This window comes from Crotalus tigris, unplaced genomic scaffold, assembly GCF_016545835.1.
Source record: "Crotalus tigris isolate CLP2741 ecotype Arizona unplaced genomic scaffold, ASM1654583v1 scf7180000017596.1218436, whole genome shotgun sequence".
Classification (NCBI taxonomy): Eukaryota; Metazoa; Chordata; class Lepidosauria; order Squamata; family Viperidae; genus Crotalus; species Crotalus tigris.
The window spans coordinates 140,430-164,957 of NW_024096501.1; the positions used below are offsets into that span (position 1 = coordinate 140,430).

General features: G+C 43.5%; 1 protein-coding gene across 15 annotated transcripts in view; it reads left to right on the forward strand.

Moving 5' to 3' along the window:
* Positions 1 to 5,261: 5,261 nt before the first annotated feature.
* MYCBP2 (MYC binding protein 2) overlaps positions 5,262 to 24,528 on the forward strand; it is a 144,123-nt gene continuing 124,856 nt past the window's right edge. For 12 of the 15 annotated variants that reach the window (XM_039365591.1, XM_039365612.1, XM_039365633.1 and 9 more), the window contains exons 1-5: positions 5,262 to 5,528; positions 18,100 to 18,175; positions 21,406 to 21,621; positions 21,736 to 21,889; positions 23,707 to 23,903. In XM_039365591.1, coding sequence (XP_039221525.1) covers positions 5,362 to 5,528; positions 18,100 to 18,175; positions 21,406 to 21,621; positions 21,736 to 21,889; positions 23,707 to 23,903 — 810 coding nt within the window. In that variant the 5' untranslated portion in view covers positions 5,262 to 5,361. The remainder of the gene's footprint in view (positions 5,529 to 18,099; positions 18,176 to 21,405; positions 21,622 to 21,735; positions 21,890 to 23,706; positions 23,904 to 24,528) is intronic. The other 3 variants (XM_039365656.1, XM_039365669.1, XM_039365676.1) reach the window with 1 other exon arrangement.

The following is a 24,528-nucleotide window of genomic DNA, read 5'->3' on the forward strand; positions in this document are numbered from 1 at the left end:
CTTTATGCCTAGTGAACATGTTTGCTTTCCAGTCTGTCTCCCTACATATCCTAGGCCAGGGTAGGCAACCTTGGCTCTTTTATGACTCATGGACATCAACTCCCAGAATTCCTGAGCCAGCATGGCTAAACATGGAAACCTCTCCTTTTCCCCTCAGCATGGCTGGCTCAGGAATTCTGGGAATTGAAGTCCACGAGTCATAAAAGAGCCAAGGTTGCCTACCCCTGATCTAGACAAATTTCATGGAAGCCCCACTGAAAGAGGTCTGGCCCCCATACCAACATCAGAGTTTCATTTTGAGATCCAATTTTAGAGAGCCTTTGAAGATCACCCTAAAGTTATACAGGTAGTCCTCGACTTAACAACCACAACTGAGTGCAAAATTTCTGATGCTAAGTGAGACATTTGTTAAGTGAGTTCTGCCCCATTTTAAAACTTGTCTTGTACTGTTGTTAATCACTGCAGTTGTTAAATTAAATCACTGCAGTTTGTTAAGTGTTGGCTTTGTTTATCAGAAGATTGCAGAAGAGGATCATGTGAGCCTGGGACACTGCAACCGTCATAAACATCTGAATTTTGATCACGTGACCATGGGGGAATGCTGTAATGGTTGTAAGTGTGAAAAATGATCATAAATCACCTTTTTAGGACCGTTGTAACTTTGAATGTTTATTAAATGAACGATTGTAAGTTGAGGACTACCTGTCACTGGTCCAGAAGGTGGCACACAAACAATGTTGGGTGTCCCTCAGCTTGCCCACAACACTATTGCACAAGCTGCGCCAGTTCACAATTTCTGCACTGGTTATCACCTTTAAAGCCCTACAAAGCATGAGGCCAGGTTATTTGCAGGACTGCCAAAGGGATCTGCCCTATCAGTTGGAGAATAGCTACGGTCCACATCCCTTCTCTGAAATCTCTACAGATGGAACACTATGGAAGACTCTTGTTGTCTCCCCTGAGATCAGGGGAGGGGGTAGACCAGGGGTAGGCAACCTTGGCTCTTTTATGACTTGTGGACCAACTCCCAGAATTCCTGAGCCAGCCATGCTGAGAGGAAAGGGAGAAGTTTCTAAGCTGAGCCATGCTGGCTCAGGAATTCTGGGAGTTGAAGTCCACAAGTCATAAAAGAGCCAAGGTTGCCTACCCCTGGGGTAGACCCTCACCCTTCTAACCTTCTGGGATGCCCAAAATATGTGGCTTTGCCTGAGGCATTACTGAAGCATTCCAGAAAAAAGACTAGGCACTGGGCTGTTGTGACTTTTATGGTTTTATTGTTGTGGTGAGCTGCCCAGAGTTGTGCTCTAAGCCAGCTATACAAATATTTTAAATGAATAAATAACATACCTCAATCCTTCTTTGGTATTGATCGATAGAGTCCTTTGTCCCTCATTCCCCAGAACCGTGAAGGGTGAGAGTCAAGTTTCCCAACACTGCACATCTTTGGGAGGGGAAGGTCCACAGGTTTTTTTTTTTTTTTAGATCACTGTATTTACTCCCCCTTCCTTTTTCACACACCCCCCCCCCCGTTATCTGGAACACACAGCTGGTTGAGCTGTGAGGTCTGCAGCAATTCAGTTTGCATCTTGGTTCTTGGATATGCATGGACAATATAGTTCTAGTGGTAGATCTTGGAAATGAGATGAGATATACCAACACCGACCTATACTTTAAAAAAAAAAGTTTCCCAAAAGAACTAGTTCATATTCACTGCCTCTTGTTTCTATAATAAAGATTTGTTTTTAATGAATCCAGTAATTCTGATAATGGAGAGATGTAGTGACTAATAAGATGACATTTTCTTCTCAGAAACACATTAAACAGATGCTGAGCTTAAATAAAGCATTTGACAAACAACTGTAGGAATTCCAGTAGAGGAAAATTATTAAATTTACAGTGAATATCGCATTAGAAAAGCACCAATTGCTAAAATAGATCCTTCATTCTCTAAAAATGGCTGGAAAAGCAGTAACAAGGATGTATCACTTTTGCCTATTTGCAATGCTATAACCGGAACAATTTTTATAATATAATATGTAACAAATTCTATAGCTTTCCTTCCAACCTGTTTTTTTTTTCAATCAGAAAGTTAACTATTACTAAATTCATATTCCCCAAAAGCTTTATATTAGCAGTATATTTTTTATGTTATTTTGCGCTATATGCTGAATAATTGGCTTTGTGAACATGCAACATGTCAGGTGAGGAGCAACTGTTATTTCAGATTAAGAGGCTGGTTTTAACAATAAATCTGACACTTACCCTTCACTCTCTAAAAATGGTTGGGAATGCAGTAACAAGGCTGTAACTCTTTTTGCATATTTGCAGTGCCATAATCCCAACCATTTTTATAACAGAATGAAACAAGTTCTATAGCTTTCCGTCCAACTAAATTTGTATTCCCCAAAGGTTCACCAAACCGGCTTTATGTTAACAGTACAGCCAGTCCTCAACTTACGACCAGAATGGAAGCCAAAATTTATGTTGCTAAGTGAGAAATTTATTGAATTTTGTCCCATTTTATTACTTTTCTTGTCACACTGGTTAAGCGAATCACTGCAATTCTTTAGTTAGTAACAGGGTTGTTAAGTGAATTTGGCTTCTCCATTGACTTGGTTTGTCAGGTTGCAAAAAGGGATCACGTGACCTCAGGACATTGCAACCGTCATAAATATGAACCAGTTGTCAAGCATCTGAATATAAATCACTTGGCCATGGGAATGCTGCCAGTCGTGTGAGAAATGGTCTTAAGTCACTTCTCTCAGTGTCATTGTAACTTTGAACGGTCACTAAATAAAATAAGTGGAGGATTACCTGTATATATTATGTGTGATTATGCACTGCATGCCAAATAATTGGCTCTGTGATCATTCAACATGTCAGGTCAGGAGCAACTGTTGTATGTCAGATCAAACTACTGTTCTTAACAATAATTCTGGCAGTTACTCATAAGGCTGAGGCTTTTCATGAGGAGGGGGAAGCAGCACCAACCATTTCCATGGTCTCAGGCCCAGGTATGGAGGGAAGGGGTGGTTATGAGAAAAGGAGATTTTGTGTTTGTGATGAAAAAAAAAATGAAATTTTGACTTTGGTTTTGTCAATTAGATAGATTTATTGTTAGAGAAATGGCTAGTTATATATGAATGCGTAACAGCAAAAAGTTGAGGCTGAGTGGTTTTTATCTTGTAGTGTGCCAAAGAGAGTCCGAAGTCAAGGCCTTTTGTTTCTTTTTTTCCCTTGCATCTCACATTTTCTTTCCCCCCTCTCTTTTTCCTCCCTCTAATTTCTTATTTCTATTTTTCCTTCTATTTTATATATTAAATAAATAAACAAAAACTTGAGAAAGGATATAGGGCAGTGGTGGCAAACCTATGGCACGCGTGCCAGAGGAGGCACTCAGAGCCCTCTTTGTGGGCACGCGCGCCATGCCCTGGAGATGCAAGCGTCCTTCAACCAGCCGCCCGCTAACTCGCTAAGGTCCAACATGGCCGGATGCATCCCGGCATAGCTGGTTTCCCTCCCCCCCCCATCCTGTCCCTCCTGGCCTTGCATGCTCTCCTTTTCCCAGGCATGACCCACTGCATCCTCTTCTCAGTTGTTGGCCATCTGTCCATCTCAGAGGCAGCTTCTCTGAACTGCTGGCGGCGGGCTGCAGAGCCCCGGAGTGCGCCAGTTAAGGGGCCGGCAGGCTGTGGCTGCTGACGGACACTGTCAGCCATGCGCTCGCTGGCCTCCATGTGCGGGGGCTGATGGTGTCAGGCAGCAGCCGCCCTGCCTCGCCTCACCCCGCACGACAAGCCTCCTCCCCTTCACCCCACCTGCCAGAGACCTTCTGGATCTCCAACCCTGCCCGGCCCCCACAGGTGTCCCTCCCCACGAGCAACATTGAGGTGACCATGCCCACCTTCACCACTTCCTCCCAGTCTGCCATGCCCACCCAGCGGGCCACACCCATCTGCAACCGGTGATAAATAAGTCGGTTTGGGGTTGCAGTTTGGGCATTCGGTCTCTAAAAGGTTCGCCATCACTGATATAGGGGGAACTTCCACGACCATGTCAGCTCTTTCTCAGGTCGTGTGAGGCCAGCTCTTCAACCCCATCTCTGAGGCTTCTGGAAGAGGTCTTGGGGTAGTGGCCACTGCAGCCACATGGAAAACGTACAAGTAGTCCTCGACTTACAACAGTTCCATTTAGCGACTGTTCAAGGTTATAATGGCACTGAAAAATGTGACTTATGACGGTTTTTTGCAACCACTGCAGCATCCCCATGGTCACCTGATCCAAATTTAGATGCTGGGCAACGGACTCCTATTTATGACTGTTTTTCACATAACCATTGCAGCATCCCCAGTCACCTGATCAAAATGCGAACACTGGGCAACTGAGTCATATTTATGACGGCTGCATTTGTTTTGAAAAGGAGTTAAAGTGTGTTATGGATTTGATTGATAGTATAGTCGGGTATTGTTAGTTAGATTATGTTTGTTTATTCTTTTACCCTGTAATCAGCTCTGGGAAGTGGGGGAGGGGGGAGGGGTTTGGGTTATATTGTATTAAATTTGTAAAACTTTTAATTAAAAAAAATATTTATGACAGTTGCAACGTCCCCCCCCCCGGTCACATGATCTCCTTTTGCAACCTTCTCACAAACAAAAGTCAATGGGGGGGAAGAGCCAGATTGACTTAACAACCTTGTTACTAACTTATCAACTGTCTGTGATTCATTTAACAACTCTGGCAAGAAAGGTCTTAAAATAGGACAAAATTCACTTAACAAAGGGTTCACTTAACAACAGAAATTTGGGGCTCGCTTGTGGTCGTAAGTCGAGGACTACCTGGTATTTTATTTATTCCCCCCCCCCCAATGCAACAGGAACTCCACCGGGCCTGGCCGAAGGAGGCCGGGCTGCCTAAGGAAGGACCTGCTGGACTAGGCTCCGTTCCTAAGGGGGGTTTTCACGGTCGAGGCTCCGGACGGACCCAGATGGCCGGCCGGACAGAGGAACCGCTCGCCTCGACCGCACCCGGAGCGGGGGTCGCTAAGAAGACGCGCTGCCGGGCCTCGCCTTCCGCAAAGGGCGCCGACACTCGCCCGGGAAGCGGAGAGAAACCCGGCGGGACGAGAGGCCTCTCCGCTGGCCGCGCCGAAGCTCCGCGGCCTCCGCGGCCATGGCAACCGCCACGCCCCGCCCTCCAAAGGTCACGTGGGCGGGGCGCCCTCTCCGCGCAGTCGCAGAGCAGCCGACTCCTCCTCCCCTGACGGGCCGCGGCTGCCTGTCATCGCCGCCGGCGCGGGGCCTTCCGGGCGGTGGCCGAGCGAGACGGGGCCGGGCCGGGCGGAGCGCCTGGGCGAAGGCGGCAATGGGTCCCGGCGAAAGTGCGGCGGCGGCGGCGGCGGCGGCGGCGGGCCCTCCGGGGCGCGAGCAACTGCTGCTGCTGTCGGGCGCCGCGCTGGCGGAGCGCTACCGGCGCATCTACACCGCGGCGGCGCTGAGCGAGCGCGAGCAGGCCGCGCACCTGGCCGGCAGGTACGCGGGTGGCGGGAGGGTCGCTGAGGGCGGAGAGGCCGGAGGAAGCGCTGTTGGGCTGCCTCTCCTCGCCCACCCGGTTGCTCGGAGGGTCCCGGTGCCAGCCGTGCAGCCCGGGTGGAGACGCCCCTGGGCTGAGAAGACGCCGCTTTTCCCTCCTAAGGGGCCGGAGCTCTTCCGCGAGGGGCCAAAGGGCTCGGAGTAGAAAGGCCTCTGCCGCCCCCGCTTGTTCTTTCCGCCCCCCCTACGCCTCTTCTCCACTCCCCTTCGTCCCCTCCCCTCTCTTCTTCCCCTCCTTCTCCCCCTCTCCTCTTCCTCCTCCCCCCTCCTCTTCCTCTACCCTCCTTCTCCCCCTCTCCTCTTCCTCCGCCGCCTCCTCCTCCCCTCGCTTCTTCCCCTCCACTCCTCCCCCTCTCCTCTTCCTCCCCTCCCCCTTTCTCCCCCTCCTCTTCCCCTCCCCTCTCTTTTTCCCTCCTCCCTCTCTCCCCCTTCTCCCTCCTCTTCCCCTCCACTCCTCCCCTTCTCCTCTTCCTCTCCCCCTTCCTCCTCCTCTTCCCCTCCACTCCTCCCCCTCTCCTCTTCCTCTCCCCCTTCCTCCTCCTCTTCCCCTCCACTCCTCCCCCTCTCCTCGTTTCTTCCCCTCCACTCCTTCTCCCCCTCTCCTCTTCCCCCCTCCTCCTCCCCTCCCCTTTTCTCCCCCTCCTCTTCCCTTCCCCTCTCTTCTTCCCCTCCTTCTCCCCTCTCCCCCTTCTCCCTCCTCTTCCCCTCCACTCCTCCCCCTCTCCTCTTCCTCCTCCTCCCCTCCTCTTCCCCTCCCCTCTCTTCTTCCCCTCCTTATCCCCTCTCCCTTCTCCCCCTTCTCCCTCCTCTTTCCCCTCCCCTCCACTCCTCCCCCTCTCCTCTTTCTCCTCCTCTTCCTCCTCCTCCCCTCCCCCTTCCTCCCTCTCCTTTTCCCCTCCCCCTCTTCTTCCCCTCCTTCTCCCCCTTTCCTTTTCCTCCTTCCCCTTCCACCCCCTCTTCCCCTCCCCTCTCTTCTTCCCCTGCTTCTCCCCCTCTCTTCCTCCTTCCTTTCTTTCCTCTTCCATTCTCCCCATCTCCCCTCCTTCCTCCATCCTCCTCCTCCCTCTCCTCCTCCTCCCTCTTCTTCCTTTCCTTCTGAAGGGTCCGGTGGACATCCTAAGCAGAGAGGAGCATCCCTCCGTGGTGGTGGAGGCAGGCAAAGCCAAAGAGCAGCCAGTCAGCATCTTTAACATGCTTTTCCGGGCCCCTCTGGAATCCCATGCAAGAATTTCGCAGCTGTCTCCTTGCCTCTGCTGCTGTTGCTTCTGCTGCTGCTGCAGCTCATCCCCGTCCCCTCCATTGGGGAGCCGTTTGGGTACCCCGAGCTCTTTGCCATTCCTGGGATGGTTTCTACTTTCTGTGGCGAACACCTTTGCTTTCCTGTTTACTGACCACATTTTGAGTTGGGAAGGAAAGGCGGGTGGATAAATGTGCGGGTACATCCAAGATGTTCTTGTGAATTGCTCTGTTGCACTGATGCGGTTACCTAATTTGGGTAATGAAACGTCTGCAAGAAAACAACCAACTTCAGAGAGCACCAAGGACCACTAATTGGTCTCTCTCTCTACTATAATTTTACTACGGCCTCTTCTGCGGAATAGATGTGACAGCTGAGTTGTTGAAAGTAGTAAATTGGACCGATGCACAAAGAAAAGGTGATAGCGTCATCCTGATGCAATTGTTTTTTTTTCTTTCTTTTTCCTGCTAGGAGCTTTCTATTCAGACTCTCAGTAGCCATTTCGTGCTTATGATTTAAGCTTGGGGGATGTCGTTGCATCTTGAGTTTTCTGTTTTCATGATGAAAATATGCAAGAGAGGTATTGTTTGCCCCACTAAGTTGCATGCCCCCAAATTAGCCGTGTCATCATAATGAGGTTTTTAGTATGGCAAGTGAATTATGTTGTGAATGATGATGATGAGTGGCAAGCCATTCAAATGGAATAAAATAAATAATTATCCTCATAAGCTAAAATTGCAAACCCACATAAAACTTATGCCCAAAGGATTAATATACCAGTTGTTTATCAGTGCAGAAATGTGGGTGCTTTCTTAACTTGATTTTCTTTAGAATCATTTTGCATTTGTCAGCAATTACTTTTTATTATGTTTCAGAAGATGCTTACTTGAAAGCGTTTTTACTTTGTTATTCAGTTGAAAAATTCTCCTACTATGATTTACCAAGATTAGTAAGAAGGCAGAGATGAATATTTTTTTCAAATGTTGCAGACATCAGATATCTTCAAATACCAGGATCAGCAACATATTGTGGAGAATTATTTTAATTACGATTACTACAGATGTTTAAACTGATTCTGAGTGGCTGTTTGATTATGGACTTTTGTATGCTATCATGAATATATGAGAGTTGATGACATGTAAGGGCAACAAATAAATAACGTGCGTTGGCTGCTTGAAGTATATACGGTTGCTGCAAGTTCTGAGAGATTTGCTGATCAAAGTAGTTCAAACCATTTGTAATTATGTTAATGGAGTCTCTTTTTAAGGAGCTAAGCAATTAAAATGTAAACATTCTTGGAGGTGACTGTATTTTGTCTTCTGGGTTAGCAATGACCTCACCCACATTGTAGAAAAGGGGGAAGATCTTGCAAAGGCAGCATTTTAACTTGTAAATGACATTGGGCTAAGTAATTTCTACTCGTTATTTGATATGTTTCATTCAGGATTGATGTTCATCCTTCACATCCTATAATTTAGTCTCACAGTCTTGTTGAACCGATGTTTTGAAAAAAAGGGGGGGGGATCAGCACAGGATTTTGGAGTCAAGATTTCTGTTCATTCTATATATCTTGATACTTCCTTTATCCACGAATGTAGTAAGATAGGAAATCTTCCATCTTCTTGGGCTCCTTGCCACTCATTTCCCATATTCATGCAGATACTCTAGTCCTCTGATATTTTGCATTCTCTTTTCCTGGCTCTGAGAAGTCACTTACACTCAAGTTGACCCTATCTATTTTAAATAAAAGATATATATTGGCCTTTCTTTACAACAATTCTAAGCATAACTTATGCAAAGTGAGCCTCACTAAATTGAGTGATGTTCCCAAATAAAAACCGGGGTGGGGAGGGTGGGGGGGTGCAGCATCTGCTTGCAGATCTGTTTCTGTCAGATTTAGCTTTTTAAGAAGTATGCTTTGTAAATAGGCATGCATATCACAGAATAACATTTCAGGGACTCGTTTTATGGAATGCCCACATGGGTTTACACTTTATGTCAGTTTCTTCCACAGCAACTGTTATATTAGAGGGGAAAAAAAATCTTTTAGCATCTTGAAGTTGTAATGAATGAATACAGGCATACAGTGAATTTGAGAAACAATACCTATTCAGAAATCCAGATTTCAAACTATTCTGGTTATTTTACTTCCAATCCACTTAAAAATTCTTCTGAAAGACTCGTTACAAATATCTCAGTGCAATGAATTATTTTATAATGAAATATTGAGCCTAAATATTGCTAGTACTGTGGATATTTGCACAGACTCTGCCTCCATTTGCGGTGGTTGAGTCTATAAAGAGCTAGCAAGCATAGTTCTCTGGTTTTTAATCAACCCCCTCTCCCCCCAGTATGTAATTTTCAAATGTACTACTATAGACATTATCTGTGTGTTCTTTGGAAGGAATTTATTTAGTAAAATTTTGTGCAAGTACAAGAATTTATGAAGGTGCTTTGTTTAAATATATACTAGAGCATTTTTAATGATTTACATCAGTGTTTCCCAAACTTGACAATTTTAAGGCATGTGGACTTCAACTCCCAGAATTCCACAGCCAGCGTTGCTGGCTGTGGAATTCTGGGAGTTGAAGTCCACATGCCTTAAAATTGTCAAGTTTGGGAAACACTGATTTACATTATTGCGATTGCTAATAAGGGACAGATACTACGATGTTAAATGTATAGTTTGGCATCACATTCTTCTTCCCCCAAATAGAATCGTTTAAGAAAAGAAGGAAAGAGAAATATCTTTTTGTCTCACCTCTTGTTACCTTCTGCGAGTTGAGAAGCATCTGATTTGGGGAATGCTCCCTGCATAAATTAGCATGGAAAGATCTCTTCTTTGTAGCTGTGAAAGAGAAAAAGAACTGGCTGTTTATCCATTTGTGTATATTTGTTTCCCGTCTTTCTTCCAAGAACCTGCATAGGCTATACTCCTTGTATTGCTTTCCCCTTGTAACTGTTTTAGCATCTCACTCATGAGAAAGATTAGGCCAAAAGCTCTGGTAGTCCACCAATTGAGCCCCATGGCTGGCTGTGGATTTGAGCTGTACTCTAAGGAAGTAATCAGGGCCTCCTTAATATCAAAAAGAAAAAGAATGGTGAAGTTTACCCGAATAGACCCTAAATTGGAATGACAAAAATTCTGAAGGAAATGCGGAAATACTTATTTATATTATGAATTGTGAAGATGGGATGTAAACTCTCCTTTCCATGGCAACTGCCTATTAAGGATGGGAAATGAATTTAAAATATTTTAACTGGTAAAGAGGGCTGTGCCTTCCTTTTGATTTCCAGCAAGGTTCTAGTCCTTGAGACCTCTGGCTTCTCCAGAAGTTGTCAGAATAGTGAAATTCATGGAAAAGATGGCACAGGGAGTTTATTATTTATTATTTTTCAATCCCATTTTTATAAGTTCACCCAAGGCAGCAAACGTGCATAATATTCCTTCCTCGTCCTGTTTTCTAATTTTCTATTTTCTGAATAGGCTAAACCCATTCAGGAAGTGTTTCTACACTTTTAGCATCCCTATAGCATGAACTAAGTGTGACTTAATCTCTCTTTTGTGAGCTTTGCACAGCAGGGTGTCTTCTGCCACCCTAGCAGATACTAAGGTAAGAGAAGCACCATGTAGCTCAGCTGTGGACCATGGATTCTCCCCCAGCCAGCATCAGGCTGTTGAAGATACTCTCTTAGAGGAATTTGCAACCCATCCTTCAGATTAAAAAAAAGAACTTCAGCTGCCTTCTGCCACTTCTTCCTTAAATCCTCTGAGGCTGTGAAAAATCTGAAACTTTATACAATGGGAGAATGACCTTGAGAGACAGGGGAAGAGAGGAAATGGTCAGACAAGAGGGGGGAGCCCCCCCCAGTAGTTTAGCAGCCAGAGAAGGAAAGCTAGGAAGGACCTGCTCTGATTGATCAGGTGCTTAAAAATGGCAGCAGAAAAGTTGGTAATTTCAGGCTTGCGCAGATTCTGTTAATGTAATCTTACAATGAAGTAGAGTTATCTCACCTATTTGCATTTCCTGTCTCGTTTACCCAGGAAGGTTGACAAAATGTAGGTGCAAAGTGTACCTAGCCATTGCAGCGGTGTTGATAAAAGGTTGCTTAAAAATGTTGATAGAAATACAGCCTTGGTTAAAGCAGAGACTTTTAGTGGGCAATTTGGTGAATTATCCAGAGCATCCCTTTGTCCCCCCCCCCTTTTATACTCCCCAAAGGAAAGACCCTCCTCTGAGATAGGGTAATCCTAAAGGAAAATCTCTGTGCTCGTCCCCCCTCCCAAACAGGTTTTTAGCATGTTTGGAGAGCAGAAGGAACCAGTGATGGTCTAGCTCAGTGGTTCTCAACCTGTGGGTCGGGACCCCATTTGGGGTCGAATGACCATTTCACGGGGGGGTCACCAAACCATGCTGTCCGCCATTTTTTTCCCTTTTCCCTAGCTGTCCTACTCCCTCTTATTGGTGGCCACACCCACTTGGGGGTCATCACAACATGGGGAACTGTATTATGGGGTCACGGCATTAGAAAGGTTGAGAATCACTGGTCTAGCTTGTCTTCTGGAGGCCTTCTGCAAAGAGCAGCAACTGCTTTTAGTAGCATCTTCATACACCCTCTGAAAGAAGGAGCTGCTCCTGTTACATTTATTTTAATGATGTTGAAGGAAAAATCTTCATCATGGTTCAGTCCAAGCCGGGGATAAACAACATGGTGACTGCTTTAGAAAGAAGGTTGCAGTTTATTGAAGAGGACAGCCTGACAGGAAGATGGCTCTGGAAGAAAGAGAGAGCAAGCACATGTAGGAAGTCGGTTTTATACCCTCTGGAGCTTTTTGTTTAGAGTTGTTCCTGTGGCAAGAACTTTGACCTGAGTCTGGGTGTGCCCTTTGGCATCTGTGGGTTAATCCTATTATGTCCTGTCTTAGAGTTTGGGTGGGGTATGTAGATTTTAGGTGTCTTTGTCTTCTTAATCTTCTAGCTTCAACCTTCCTGAATGGTTTACATCTGCATTTCTACAGAGCTGGTTTCTGCTTGGGGGAGGGAGACTTGGGGCTATTAAGAAAAACTGGGCATGCTTTTCTGCCTCTTTAAGATCCTTTGAGGAAATATCTTTTTCTGCCCTTTTAATATTTCCTTCTCTGGGGGGGCTGACTTCCCACAATGAAAACTGAATAATTGCCCTAGCCCCCCTCAGAATCTTCTATATTGTGTCATATAGTATATGTGGGTATATGCATAATTCTGTATGTATATATTTATATCATGTTTGGGTAGTGTATATCGGAAGTGACTCTTTGAGAGCTGTATGCAACGAAATTTCATTTTAATGTATGCCGATTAGTATACATTCAAAGTGACAATAAAGTTGTTATTCTATTCTATTTTATTTGCAAGAAAGCTGGTCAGCCTGATTCGAATTTTTTGATAATAAAAGGGTGAGCGGCTGTCAATGAGCTAAAGGGGGTCTGGGTGAACAGGTATTGTGAAAATATTTCCCTTCATCTAACATCAAGCGCAAGAAAAATCTCCTCTAACTGGTATGCATAATTGTTGTTGTTGCTCATTGGCTAAGTTGTGTCTGACTCTTCACAGCCCTATGGACCACAAAATATGCCAGGCCCTCCTGTCTTCCCCTTTCTCCTGGAGTTTGTCCAAATTCATGTTCATTCAGTTGAGGACCCTATCTAATCATTTCATCCTCTGTCGTCCTCTTCTCTTTTTGCCTTCCCTCTTTCCCAACCTCAGGGTCTTTTCCAATGAGCCCTCTCTTCTCATTTGGTGGCCAAAACATTTGAGCTTCAGCTTCGGTATCTGTCCTTCCAAAGAACAGTCAGAGTTGTTTTCCTTTAGGATTTAACTATTTTTTTCTCATTTTTTTTTTCTTTCACCAACCATGTTTTCCTCTGTTTTCTTTCATATAATTTACCAATTTTACTTTCTCCCCTCCCTTCTCGCCTTGAAAATAGTCAACCTGTTGACCACTCGGTGACACTAAGAGTTGAGGGGATCTGTCTTGGCTGCCACTGAGTGGCTATGTGCATTTCCATAGGCTCAGTGCATACACTATTGTTGGAAAACTGGAGTTTGAAAAACTGGATTTAGTTGATGGTTGAAAGTCCCCTAAAAACATAACATAAGTAATGAGAAAGCAAATAGAGCCTCTCTGGGAGCAGCAGCCACCAGGAATTCCTTACCAGATAAACGCCAGAAGGACATTTGGTCCGTTCTTCTGCATTCATGGAGTTGGAGCTAGTTTCTGGAATGTGAGGTTAAGTGAAAGCCAGCCTCTTTGGGAAGATGGATTGTTGGCTGTGCTCAGTAAAACACAGCACCATCTTAATCTGGGTCTAGGCCAGGGGTAGGCAACCTTGGCTCTTTTATGACTCGTGGACTTCAATTCCCAGAATTCCTGAGCCAGCCATGCTGAGGGGAAAGGGAGAGGTTTCCCAGCTGAGCCATGCTGGCTCAGGAATTCTGGGAGTTGAAGTCCATGAGTCATAAAGCAGCCTAGGCCTAGGCCAGAGGTAGGCAACCTCAGCTCTTTTATGACTGGTGGACTTCAACTCCCAGAATTCCTGAGCCAGCCATGCTGAGGGGAAAGGGAGAGGTTTCCCAGCTGAGCCATGCTGGCTCAGGAATTCTGGGAGTTGAAGTCCATGAGTCATAAAGCAGCCTAGGCCTAGGCCAGGGTAGGCAACCTCAGCTCTTTTATGACTCGTGGACTTCAATTCCCAGAATTCCTGAGCCAGCCATGCTGAGGGGAAAGGGAGAGGTTTCCCAGCTGAGCCATGCTGGCTCAGGAATTCTGGGAGTTGAAGTCCATGAGTCATAAAGCAGCCTAGGCCTAGGCCAGAGGTAGGCAACCTCAGCTCTTTTATGACTGGTGGACTTCAACTCCCAGAATTCCTGAGCCAGCCATGCTGAGGGGAAAGGGAGAGGTTTCCCAGCTGAGCCATGCTGGCTCAGGAATTCTGGGAGTTGAAGTCCACCAGTCATAAAGTGGCCTAGGCCTAGGCCAAAGGTAGGCAACCTCAGCTCTTTTATGACTTGTGGACTTCAACTCCCAGAATTCCTGAGCCAGCCATGCTGAGGGGAAAGGGAGAGGTTTCCAAACTGAGCCATGCTGGCTTAGGAGTTCTGGGAGTTGAAGTCCACCAGTCATAAAAGAGCCAAGGTTGCCTACCCCCGGTCTAGGCACAAAGATGACATTAATGAGGGGCTAAACCCACCATCCTAAGAATCCTTGGTGGAATTACAAAGCCAAACCTTGGTTTTTTTTATGGTTCTGCCTTCCTATAAATGGGCCCCACAAGGAAGGCTCTTTGGGAAGATGAAAGCTGGATTCCATTTATTCATGATTCCCAGTATAGGGACAATTTAAGAGATGCTTTATGAGAAGGAGAATGAATATTTAATATTGCATATACTGCAGCAGCAAGAATAGTATTTGCCCAATATTGGAAAAATGAAAACTTACCAACTTAATAGATTTTAATTAAGGAAATCTTAGAATGTGCAGAAATGGATAGATTGACCTTAGAGATTAAAGAGAAAGAAGGTTCAGTTTACTTTAGAACAATGTTTCTCAACCTTGACAATTTTAAGGCTGTGGACTTCAACTCCCAGAATTCCACAGCCAGCAATGCTGGCTGTGGAATTCTGGGAGTTGAAGTCCACACGCCTTAAAATTGTCAAGGTTGAGAAACACTGCTTTAGAACATGGGATAATTTTTACCAATGGTTAGGAAAACGAACTAGTGAGAAATAAATGTGATATGTTATTCTGAATATATATTAGTGAGAAGAATGATATGCATTAACTAACTGATACCGTTTATGATTATCGTTTATTACACTTATGACAGTTACTTATTACTATATCAACTATTGTTAACTGAACATATGTACCCGGACAATAGTCTGTTTGCTAAAGATTGAAAATGCTATTGGGGGATAACCCCAATCCTGAGCCCAACCCCACCCTAAACCTTAATCCTTATCCTGATTCTATTCTATCCACAACCCTATAAAACTCAATAAAATCTTTAAAAGAGAGAGAGAGATGCTTTGGAGACATTGTTGTGCCACAAACTAGGGATTTGTAATTTATTAATAAAATGCTTACACTAAGCCAATACTATCTGTTAGGGCATAAATATAAAAAAAGGTACAAGATGTTTTAGAGATGGCTCATAACTCAGTATTGATGATACATTGATAATTTCCAAGGTAGATAAATCATATACCATTATAAACAATGGAAGTACCATGAAACAGAAAAGAACATTTTACTCTATGGTAAAATGTGGTGGATGTGCTGAAAACTCAAAAGTACTGGAAAGAAAATTTTGGAAATTAAATTTGAAATGAAATCACATCTCTTTTTATTAGACATAATCCTATTCAGACATCAAATAAGTTTTTTTTTTCATTTTTTTGTTTATTTTGTTTTGCTTCTTTGTTTCATTAATAAGCACAAACAATAATAAATAACAGTATCTGGAGACTTAAGTATTAAGCTCAAGATGGATACTTTATTATATAACAGTTTGTTGTATTTTGCAGTTTATGAATGCTACATCTAACTTTGGTTGCAAAATGTAAATAGTGTTTATCCCCACTGATACTTTAGAAATTATAGATGATATAAACCATTTCTTTATATTTAAATTTTAAACATTAGAGTGTGAGTCATCTCTAGTCAATGCTGTATGAATACCATTGTCTTCAAATAATCTTAATATGCTAATTATGTTTTACAATAGCACAATACAACCAATTAAAAGGGAAAAAATCATAACATTTTTGTGTGTTAATTTATTTTTTTCTCTTTCTTCCCACAATCACTTCTGAAAGATGAACTAATCAGGAGCACTGAAGAAAAGGGCCCCTCCTTGAACTAGAGTACTGTATTAGCCAAAGCAGGTCCATCCACCTCTTCTCTTAATGCCTGCAAACTCTTCTTTATTGCCTTATCTCCTGAGTTTAATCAGCAGGTTTTTTTATATTATTCATTTTACTGATCTCAAAAGGATTGAAGCCTGAGTCAACTTTGAGCTGGTCAGGATCGAACTCCGGGCTGTGGGCAGAGTTACCTGCAATACCGCATTCTAACCACTGCTCTTACATTGTCCTATAAGATAGGAACACGTGGGAAAGAATATGGCAATTGGTTTTTAATTCCAGCAAGATATTGTAAATAGACAAATATATTTAAATTTCATTAGCATTTAATGAAATCTAAGCAACTGGCACACCAGTTATAATAGTCCTCAGGATAATTGCTAAAACATATAAGGAACGGTTGCTAGAATTGGGTATGTCTAGTTTAACGAAGAGAAGGACAAGGGGGGACATGATAGCAGTAGTCCAATATCTCAGGGGCTGCCATAAAGAAGAGGGAATTAAGCTATTTTCCAAAGCACCTGAAGGCAGGACAAGAAGCAACGGGTGGAAACTAATCAAGGAGAGAAGCAACCTAGAACTAAGGAGAAACTTCCTGACAGTGAGAACAATTAATCAGTGGAACAGCCTGCCTCCAGAAGCAGTAAATGCTCCAACACTGGAAGTTTTTAAGAAGAGACTGGACAGCCATTTGTCCGAAATGGTGTAGGGTTTCCTGCCTGAGCAGGGGGTTGGACTAGATGACCTCCAAGGTCCCTTCCAACTTTACTACTATTACTATTACTATATCTTGTCTGTTGTTCTTTAAGACTTTGTTAATATGGGAGACAAGAATGACTTCAGAGTACATTGCCAAACTATTGGCTAAATTGTAGTGACATGACATTGAATCCTAAAGTGCTCAATATGAGGAAACGGGAAAATGAATGTCCACTTTTCCACATTGGCAGAAATGAGTTCTTTACTATTCATATTTGAATACTTACAAATGCAATCAACCACTTAATCAATGTATAAGGGTAGAGTATATAAACATAGTTTTCTTGTTCTGCTGAAGTATATATATCTTTTTAAAGAACTGTAAATTCATACCTCTCATTAGCACTGAGCTATTGTGTCCAAGCTTTTTTTTTTTTTAAGAAAAGCAAGAAACAAGCAGCCCACGCAGAAGGATGGCTGTTTCTGGAAGGATGGGAAGTATGATGGGTTTTAAACATATAGTTGACTTTAGGTTAACAGAATAACAAAATAACAGAGTTAGAAAGGGAACTTGGAGGTTTTCTAGTCCAACCCCTTGCTCAGTTATGAGAATCTATACCATTTCAGACAAATTCAAATTCAAAAAGTTGGCAAGACCGGGATAAAACTTGATGTTTGTAGTCACTAATGAGAGTTAAGTGTATTTTAATGATAGGAATTAAGGAAGGAAGAAAAAAAACAGATTACAAATGAAGCATAGCACATTGCGAACAACAAAAAAACAAATAAATGAATTTTTAAAAAGACAAAAAGAAATCCAAGGGTATAAAAGTGTATAAAAATGCAGCGTTACCTAACTGATAAATTAAAAAAATACAATTTATTCTTATAAAATAGCTTGCTAAGTTTCTAAAATGCTGACTTTATTGTTGTTAAAACTTGGAGCTGGTTAAGACATAATGTTAAATGGATATAGTAACATATAAAGGAATGAACAAAAGTGGCTATGATTCTGCTTTTGAGGTCTCAAGAGTGGGAGGTTGTATGTTGCGCTTATTGTACAGTTCCTGTGTACACTGAAAGTAGTTGTGAACATTTCATGATATTTCTGGACACTGCAACTGCTAAAAGGTGAAACCCAAGTGTTCTAAAGTACAGTGGCAAAAGAGGAAGCATTAAGAGGAAACTCTGCACACTTGTTTAGACTTCCATCAGCATGCAAACGGAGATAAGTGCCCTTAAATCAGCATTCTAGGTTAACATCCTCGGATGACTTCTCCAGGATGCCGAAAATGAAATCCTGAGAAACTTCCAATACGTGGATGCTGAAAGCCATCACAATGGTGATGTAAGGCAGAGGTAATTTTAGTTTAGCATACAGTATAATGTCAAGGGCATTATCTCTGAAGGAAAGGCCAAGGGCATAAGGGATCTCCTCATTCCAGAGATGTAGAAAAAATGACTGCATCATAGATTTACTGCTTTGCTATGGAAGAATTAATGTACATGTGAATTGGGCCCTGGACGTGGGAATCGGTTGATGGAGAGCTTTGAATTTGGTTCATGACAATGGTGTGCTCTGGAGGCCATTAAATCCAATGAACTCTTGTGGGATGCTTTTCAAGTGAAATAATATGTACTTAAATAATGTGTACTTTCTTTTTAATAGGTGCAAAAAACTGCTGAGCAAGAAAAAGCTAAAACGGAAGCAAAAAAGTAAATTGAAACTGAGAGCACGGAACAAGGTACATTCTTTTGTTTTCTATTTGTTTCTCTCTTTGTCTTTCGGGAAGGAATTAAAAAGTATGTTAATCATTTATGGAATCCAAAATATCTGCTACGCTTCACGTTGGAATTCTATAATTGTGAATGTAGCAATTCCCAACTTTTTCCTTTATGTGACTCGTAAAGTTTTATAGATAACATGTAACCCCGGTAAGGTGTGTTGCCTGTGGCCATTGTGCTGCTTGTGGATCTCTCCCTCTTGGGCATTTAAAACACTTAAAAGTAAATGCAAGTTACTTATTTGATAGCAGAGATATCATAATTACAAATACACTTGAGAGAGGGGATGGGTGGAGAGAGAAAAAAAGACTGAAACATTATGAGAACACTGATCGTCACAAGATTTTGATTTCCCACCTCACAGAATCTTGCATTTTTTTATCTTTTTGAAACTCGGGTTTCTTGGGACCCCCACTAGCAATAGCATCAATTAATATAGGTAAGGTAAGGTTAAAAATGAAATTCTGTTGCTTGCTCTCAAAAGAAAGTATATATCAACTCATACACATATATAACACATATATACATATGTATATACATATATATCTACATATATACATATTCTCTCTCTCTCTCTCTCTCTCTCTCTCTCTCTCTTTTTCTCTCTCTGTGTGTATTTGAATAAAATGATGAGCTCCGGGATATAAGAAAAAAGGCTTCTTTATTGCTAAGCTTTTGTCAACTAACAGTTGACATCATCAGAGCAAGGGCTGAATAACAAGGGAGCCTGTGCATACACTTATATAACAGTTAATGTGTTATGAGCGTGCCATATGCACATGCCATACTGTAACTGTTTTAACTGTTATATAAGTGTATGCACAGGCTCCCTTGTTATTCAGCCCTTGCTCTGATGATGTCAACTGCTAGTTGACGAAAGCTCAGCAATAAAGAAGCCTTTTTTCTTTTATCCAGGAGCTCATTTTATTTTACTGATTTCAAATGTCCACACCTGGGATTCCAATATTTAAATTTATCAAAGCTACGGGCAGAGTTTTGCCTGCAACACTGCATTCTAACCACTGCTCCACCACAGCTCCCATGTGTGCTTAGAGGCCCGCTGTAGAATCTTCTATTATTCTAATGTTCCAAGAGTTGGTGCAATCCAAGGTCAAAGCAGGCTGATTCCAAGTGTTCTGGAATGAAGTCTGAAAGTGGTGAAGTCTGTGGAGGAGCAGTAGAAGAGAGGAGGTGTTCTTTATAGGACTCCTTAAAGGAGTGGAGACTTTTAAATAATCCATTAAAAGGAGTGCTGCAGTCACCTATGCTCAGAAAGTGGTGAGGGTCCAAGCATATTTATTTATTTATTTATGAGACTTATATACCGCTTTAAGTGCAAGCACTCTCTAAGCGGTGTACACCAGTAAGCAATGTATATATATATTTACATTGCCCCCAACAATCTGGGTCCTTATTTTACCTACCTTGGAGGGATGGAAGGCTGAGTCAACCTTGAGCCGGTGAGATTTGAACCGCTGACCTGCTGAACACAGTCAGCTAAAGTGGCCTGCAGTACTGCACTCTAACTGCTGCGCCACCTCGGCTCTATATAACCCCTGGAGCAAGCTAGGATGACATTTACTAGGCTGAGAATGGTGGCTATCGTCTCCAGATTAAAAAAAAAAGGCCAAATGTGATATTTCTTGTTTTTTTAAAGTAATTTTCTTTACTACATATCCATACTTTTTTCAGAGTGGTTTTTCCTTTTGAAATGTCTGGCCCAGGAGATGGGAATCGCTTGTCTTCTTGATGACTCTGCCCCAGGGGTCTTCAAACTTGGCCCTTTTATGACTTGTAAACTTCAACTCCCAGAATTCAGGGAGTAGAAGTCCACAAGTCATAAAAGGGCCACATTTGAAGACCCCTGCTCTACCCTTTGCAGAATAGTGGCGCGAATGACACACAGTTGCTGGCACCTTCGTTTCAGAGCTATTTGTGCTGGTGGTATAATGGGGACTGCGGAGACATTCGGGGTATATGAATAGTGTTAAGACTATTCTGGGTTTGTACAATACTTCAGAGGGCTTTATTTTGAAGCTATTCTGTTCTGTAGTTATTCTTACAGTTGCCTTGCAGTCTTTAATTCTCAGATAGTAGAGGCTAAGGAGGATGGTGAAGACTAAAATCCCTTCGTTCAGTGGTTGTCAGCCTTTTCTTCATCACGGACCCCTTTAAATAACTTTTGTGGCCACGGACTCCCAAAACTTAATTCAAGATTTAAATCATAACTTTTCTTTAAGCCTTCACAGACCCTCTGTGGTGACATTGCAGCCCCCCCTCCCCCCCAGGGATCCCCAGACCACAGTCTGAGAACCACGGCCTTAGTTCACAGTAGAAGTGAAATTTAAGGATTTCCTGATTTTCGCCTTAGTCTCCAAGTTAGCATTTCTGTATTCCACCATATAATGTAAAATATGTGCTACACAGCTGCAAATAATTGCTGCTTTCCATGTCAAAGTGTTCAAAGTGTCTTGCTATTTCATGCTCTACCTTTATGCATATTGTAATAATTGCAGCGGGGACATCTGAATTTAAAGCAACGCACGTGGCCATTTCAAGGCACGCGTTGTTGCAGTTGTGCACTTTGGGCCAGCAGTGAAAGTGGTGGGAAATGGCTCTTCACTGGAAGTGACCTTTAAGACACAAACCATTTTGGAGCCCTGCTTCTATAGAAATTGGCATCAGCTTAGTAAATATTGGGGCGTAATGTCTTTGCATCAGCTGATTAGTCAGTCGTATAGCTGCAGAAACGCTCAAGGAAAAAGTTGGGTTAATTAGGGCTTCTCACAGGATCCCACCCAGAGCAATGCTGGGTTTTAAAGAGTTCTTTTTTGTATTTGTACTTTTAAGCATTGCCACTCTGGGCTTTGAACGTGCTCCTGCTTTCTTGTTTTTCTTTTGAGTTAGAAAGGAAAACTGACTCCCAATCTATCTGTTAGGTCAGTGTTTCTCAACCTTGACAATTTTAAGGCATGTGGACTTCAACTCCCAGAATTCCACAGCCAGCATTGCTGGCTGTGGAATTCTGGGAGTTGAAGTCCACATGCCTTAAAATTGTCAAGGTTGAGAAACACTGCGTTAGGTTAAAGTAGGGAGGGGAACAAGCTTTTGACAAACGCCTCTGTAATGTAAGGTACAGATTTTTTTTTCCAGCTGATTGCAAGAAAAACGAAATCTCTTGTTTTATCAGAGTGAAAGTCTTGATAGTATGGTATCCATACCGGATATCAAGCTTCACAGCAACCCTTCGGCTTTCAACGTGTACTGCAATGTGCGGCATTGTGTTCTGGAATGGCAAAAAAAGGAAGCCTCCATGGCCTTGGCCTCCAAAAATACCGTGCAGAGCGGGGATTCGGACAGCGACGAGGAAGAAGAAGCCAAAGAGCCTCCTGTGAAGCTTCCAAAGGTCAGAAATCTCGGGCAGATCCGAGGTGTTGTTTTTATCTTGGAAATGTTCTACAGGACAGAACTCAAAAGCATTTCTGGCTAAGGGGAGCCTCCTGTTTTTCTTTTTTTTTAGATCATAGAAGTTGGATTATGTGAAGTGTTCGAACTAATTAAAGAGACGAGGTTTTCTCACCCGTCTCTCTGTCTGAGAAGTTTGCAGGCTCTCCTCAACGTTCTTCAAGGCCAGCAACCAGAAGGCCTCCAGTCAGAACCCCCTGAAGTTCTAGGTAAAGTCTCCTAGATTTGCTCAAAGTCAATAAAATAAGGGAGTGACGAGTTAAACTGTGCCTAACGCTTATCTTGCTTTATTACTGTATTCCTGTTCGAGGCTGGAGCTCCCCTCCCTCAGCGTCCTTTTGCTGACAAGAATCTGCCCTTTGCCCTTTTGAGAACTCTTGTCAAATTCTTTGCAAGGACAGAGAGGTTTAACAGATGCAGGCAGTCCTCAACTTGTGTCCACAGTTGAGCCCAACATTTCTGTGGCTAAGCGAGGCAATTATTAAGGAAGTGTTGCCCCATTTTACAACCCGTCTGTCCTTCACTCCATTGTTAAGTGAATCACCGCGCTTCTTAAATTAGTAACACGGTGGTTAAGTGGATCCAGTTCCCCACTGGCTTTGCTCGTCAGAAGGCTGTAAAAGGGGATCACGTGACCCCGGGACACTGCGACCATCATAAATATGAGTCAGTTGCCCAAAGTCTGAATTTTGATTACGTCGCATGGGGATGCTGCAGTGGTCGTGAGTGGGAAAAACGATCATATTTATCAGTGCCGTTGTAACTTTGAACGGTCGCTAAATGGACTGTTAAGTCGAGGACCACCTGTGTATAAAAGGTTTGCATTGGTTACAGTTGCTTCTTGACACAGCCAAAAGAGCAATCAAGCAAGCAAGCAAGCCACTGGACGTGGACTGTGCTGTGAAGAGCTGGCTTATACGTGAGGGCAGAAATACCTCCTGCCTATGTTTACCCCTGGAGTACCCCCCCCCTTTCTTAGTGGGTGTTTTTCTAGGTGGGGACGGTATGATTGAAGAATACCCGACAGTTAGAGCTTTTATCTACATCCATGAGTAGCCTAAATTTATATTTGCAAAAGGAACCTCAGTCCTCCCTTTAGTTCGTGGATATTTTGCCAGTGTGCTCAGCCAGGGCTTTTCAACCAGTGGCACGGATACCACCTGTGGTACATTGGCACCTGGCAGGTGGTACGCGACCATCCTAGAAAAGTGGTAGTGGGGAAGGGGAATGAGCTGAACTGGTGGCAACACTGCACAAGCCTGAGCGAGAGATGGCTGGAGCTGCAGGGCTGTCAGGGCTCAGCCGAAGTGCCAGGATCAGCACTTCTTTGGGGCTGTCAGGGCTCAGTGGAAGCACCAGGATCAGTGCCAGGCTCCAGCTGGAGCTTGGCACTAATCCTGGTGCTTCTGCTGAGCCCAGAAGAAGCGCCGATCAGCTGGAACATTGCAGCATCTCCAGGGTCTTGTGATTTACATTCAGATGCTTGGCAACTGGTTCATATTTATGACGGTCGCAGTGTCCCAGGGTCATGTGAAGTGACCAAAACCTGCTGCAGCCACCCAGCAGACGGGTGGAATAAAAACCAAACACCCCCCACCCCACCCCGCTGCCAATCCTCAACAGAAATGCTCACAACAATGAAAACCCTGGACAGGAGGAAGAGGGCAGCCGGGTGGGCAGGCAGGAGTCTTGCTCGGCTGTGGCTTGGGGGGCACTTTTTCCAATGCCATTGTAACTTTGAACAGTCACTAAACAAACTGTTGTAAGTCGAGGACTACCTGTACTTTATCACTTTTTTTCCTTTTGGGGGGGGGTCATCAAGGTTTTGACACCTTGCTAGGTGACTGGTGGTACTCGGATGTTGCCCTATCCTAAAAGTGGTACAATGGGTGAAAAGGTTGAAAAGCCCTGTGCTAGGTTACCACCACATTGCGATATGGAAATGACTTTCCTTGTGTTTGCTGAGTGCCTGCATGCTTCAGCTTTTCCTACTGTGTATATAAGTGGCCTTTTCTTCTGTCTCCAGAGTCTCTGTTCCAGCTCCTGCTAGAAATCACAGTTCGGAGCACTGGGATGAATGACAGCCCTGGCCAGTCCTTGACCGCCCTTTCCTGTGCTTGCCTCTTCAGTCTTGTGGCTGCCTGGGGGGAGACTGGACGGACGCTTCAGGCCATCTCTGCTATCCTGACCAACAACGGGAGTCATGCTTGTCAGACCATCCAGGTCTTGTATTCCACCTCACTTACGTGCATGAATAGCTTTCTCTTAAGAAACCCGCTGTGTTTTCCCAAGTCTAAAAATTCTGGAGGTGATAGTAGTGCTGAAGATTGCATCAGAAAGGACCAAGAGGGAAAAAGAAACAGTGGCATATTTGGATTTGCCATTTTCGTGAATTTAACTTCTTTTTAAATGGCTGACATCCTGTTTGGAAATAATTAGGAGTCAAAAAAGAAAGTCTAAATCGGTTTTACTAAGTATTTTTGTGCTGAATTCTGCTAATCTAAATCCATAGATAAATGTAGCTAGTCCCTGGTGCTGAAGACAGCTCCTTTGTAACCAAGAACACTTGGGAAATAATTTGGTGAAACTGGGAGATAAAGAGGGTGAGGGTAAGGAACCATAAAGCAGGCTCCAAACTTGTATTCCATTTGATTGACATGGATCCTAAATTTCACCAGCAGTTTAAATCACATGAACTGGGAAGACACGTTTGGTGTACAGATCGTCCTTGTTTAGCAGCTGCCTTAGTTAGTGACTGTTGACAAATGCATTTGTAGTAAATGATAGACTCTTGGCCAGCATTGCTGCACAAGAGAACTTTTACCTGAATGAGAGGGCCAACATCAAA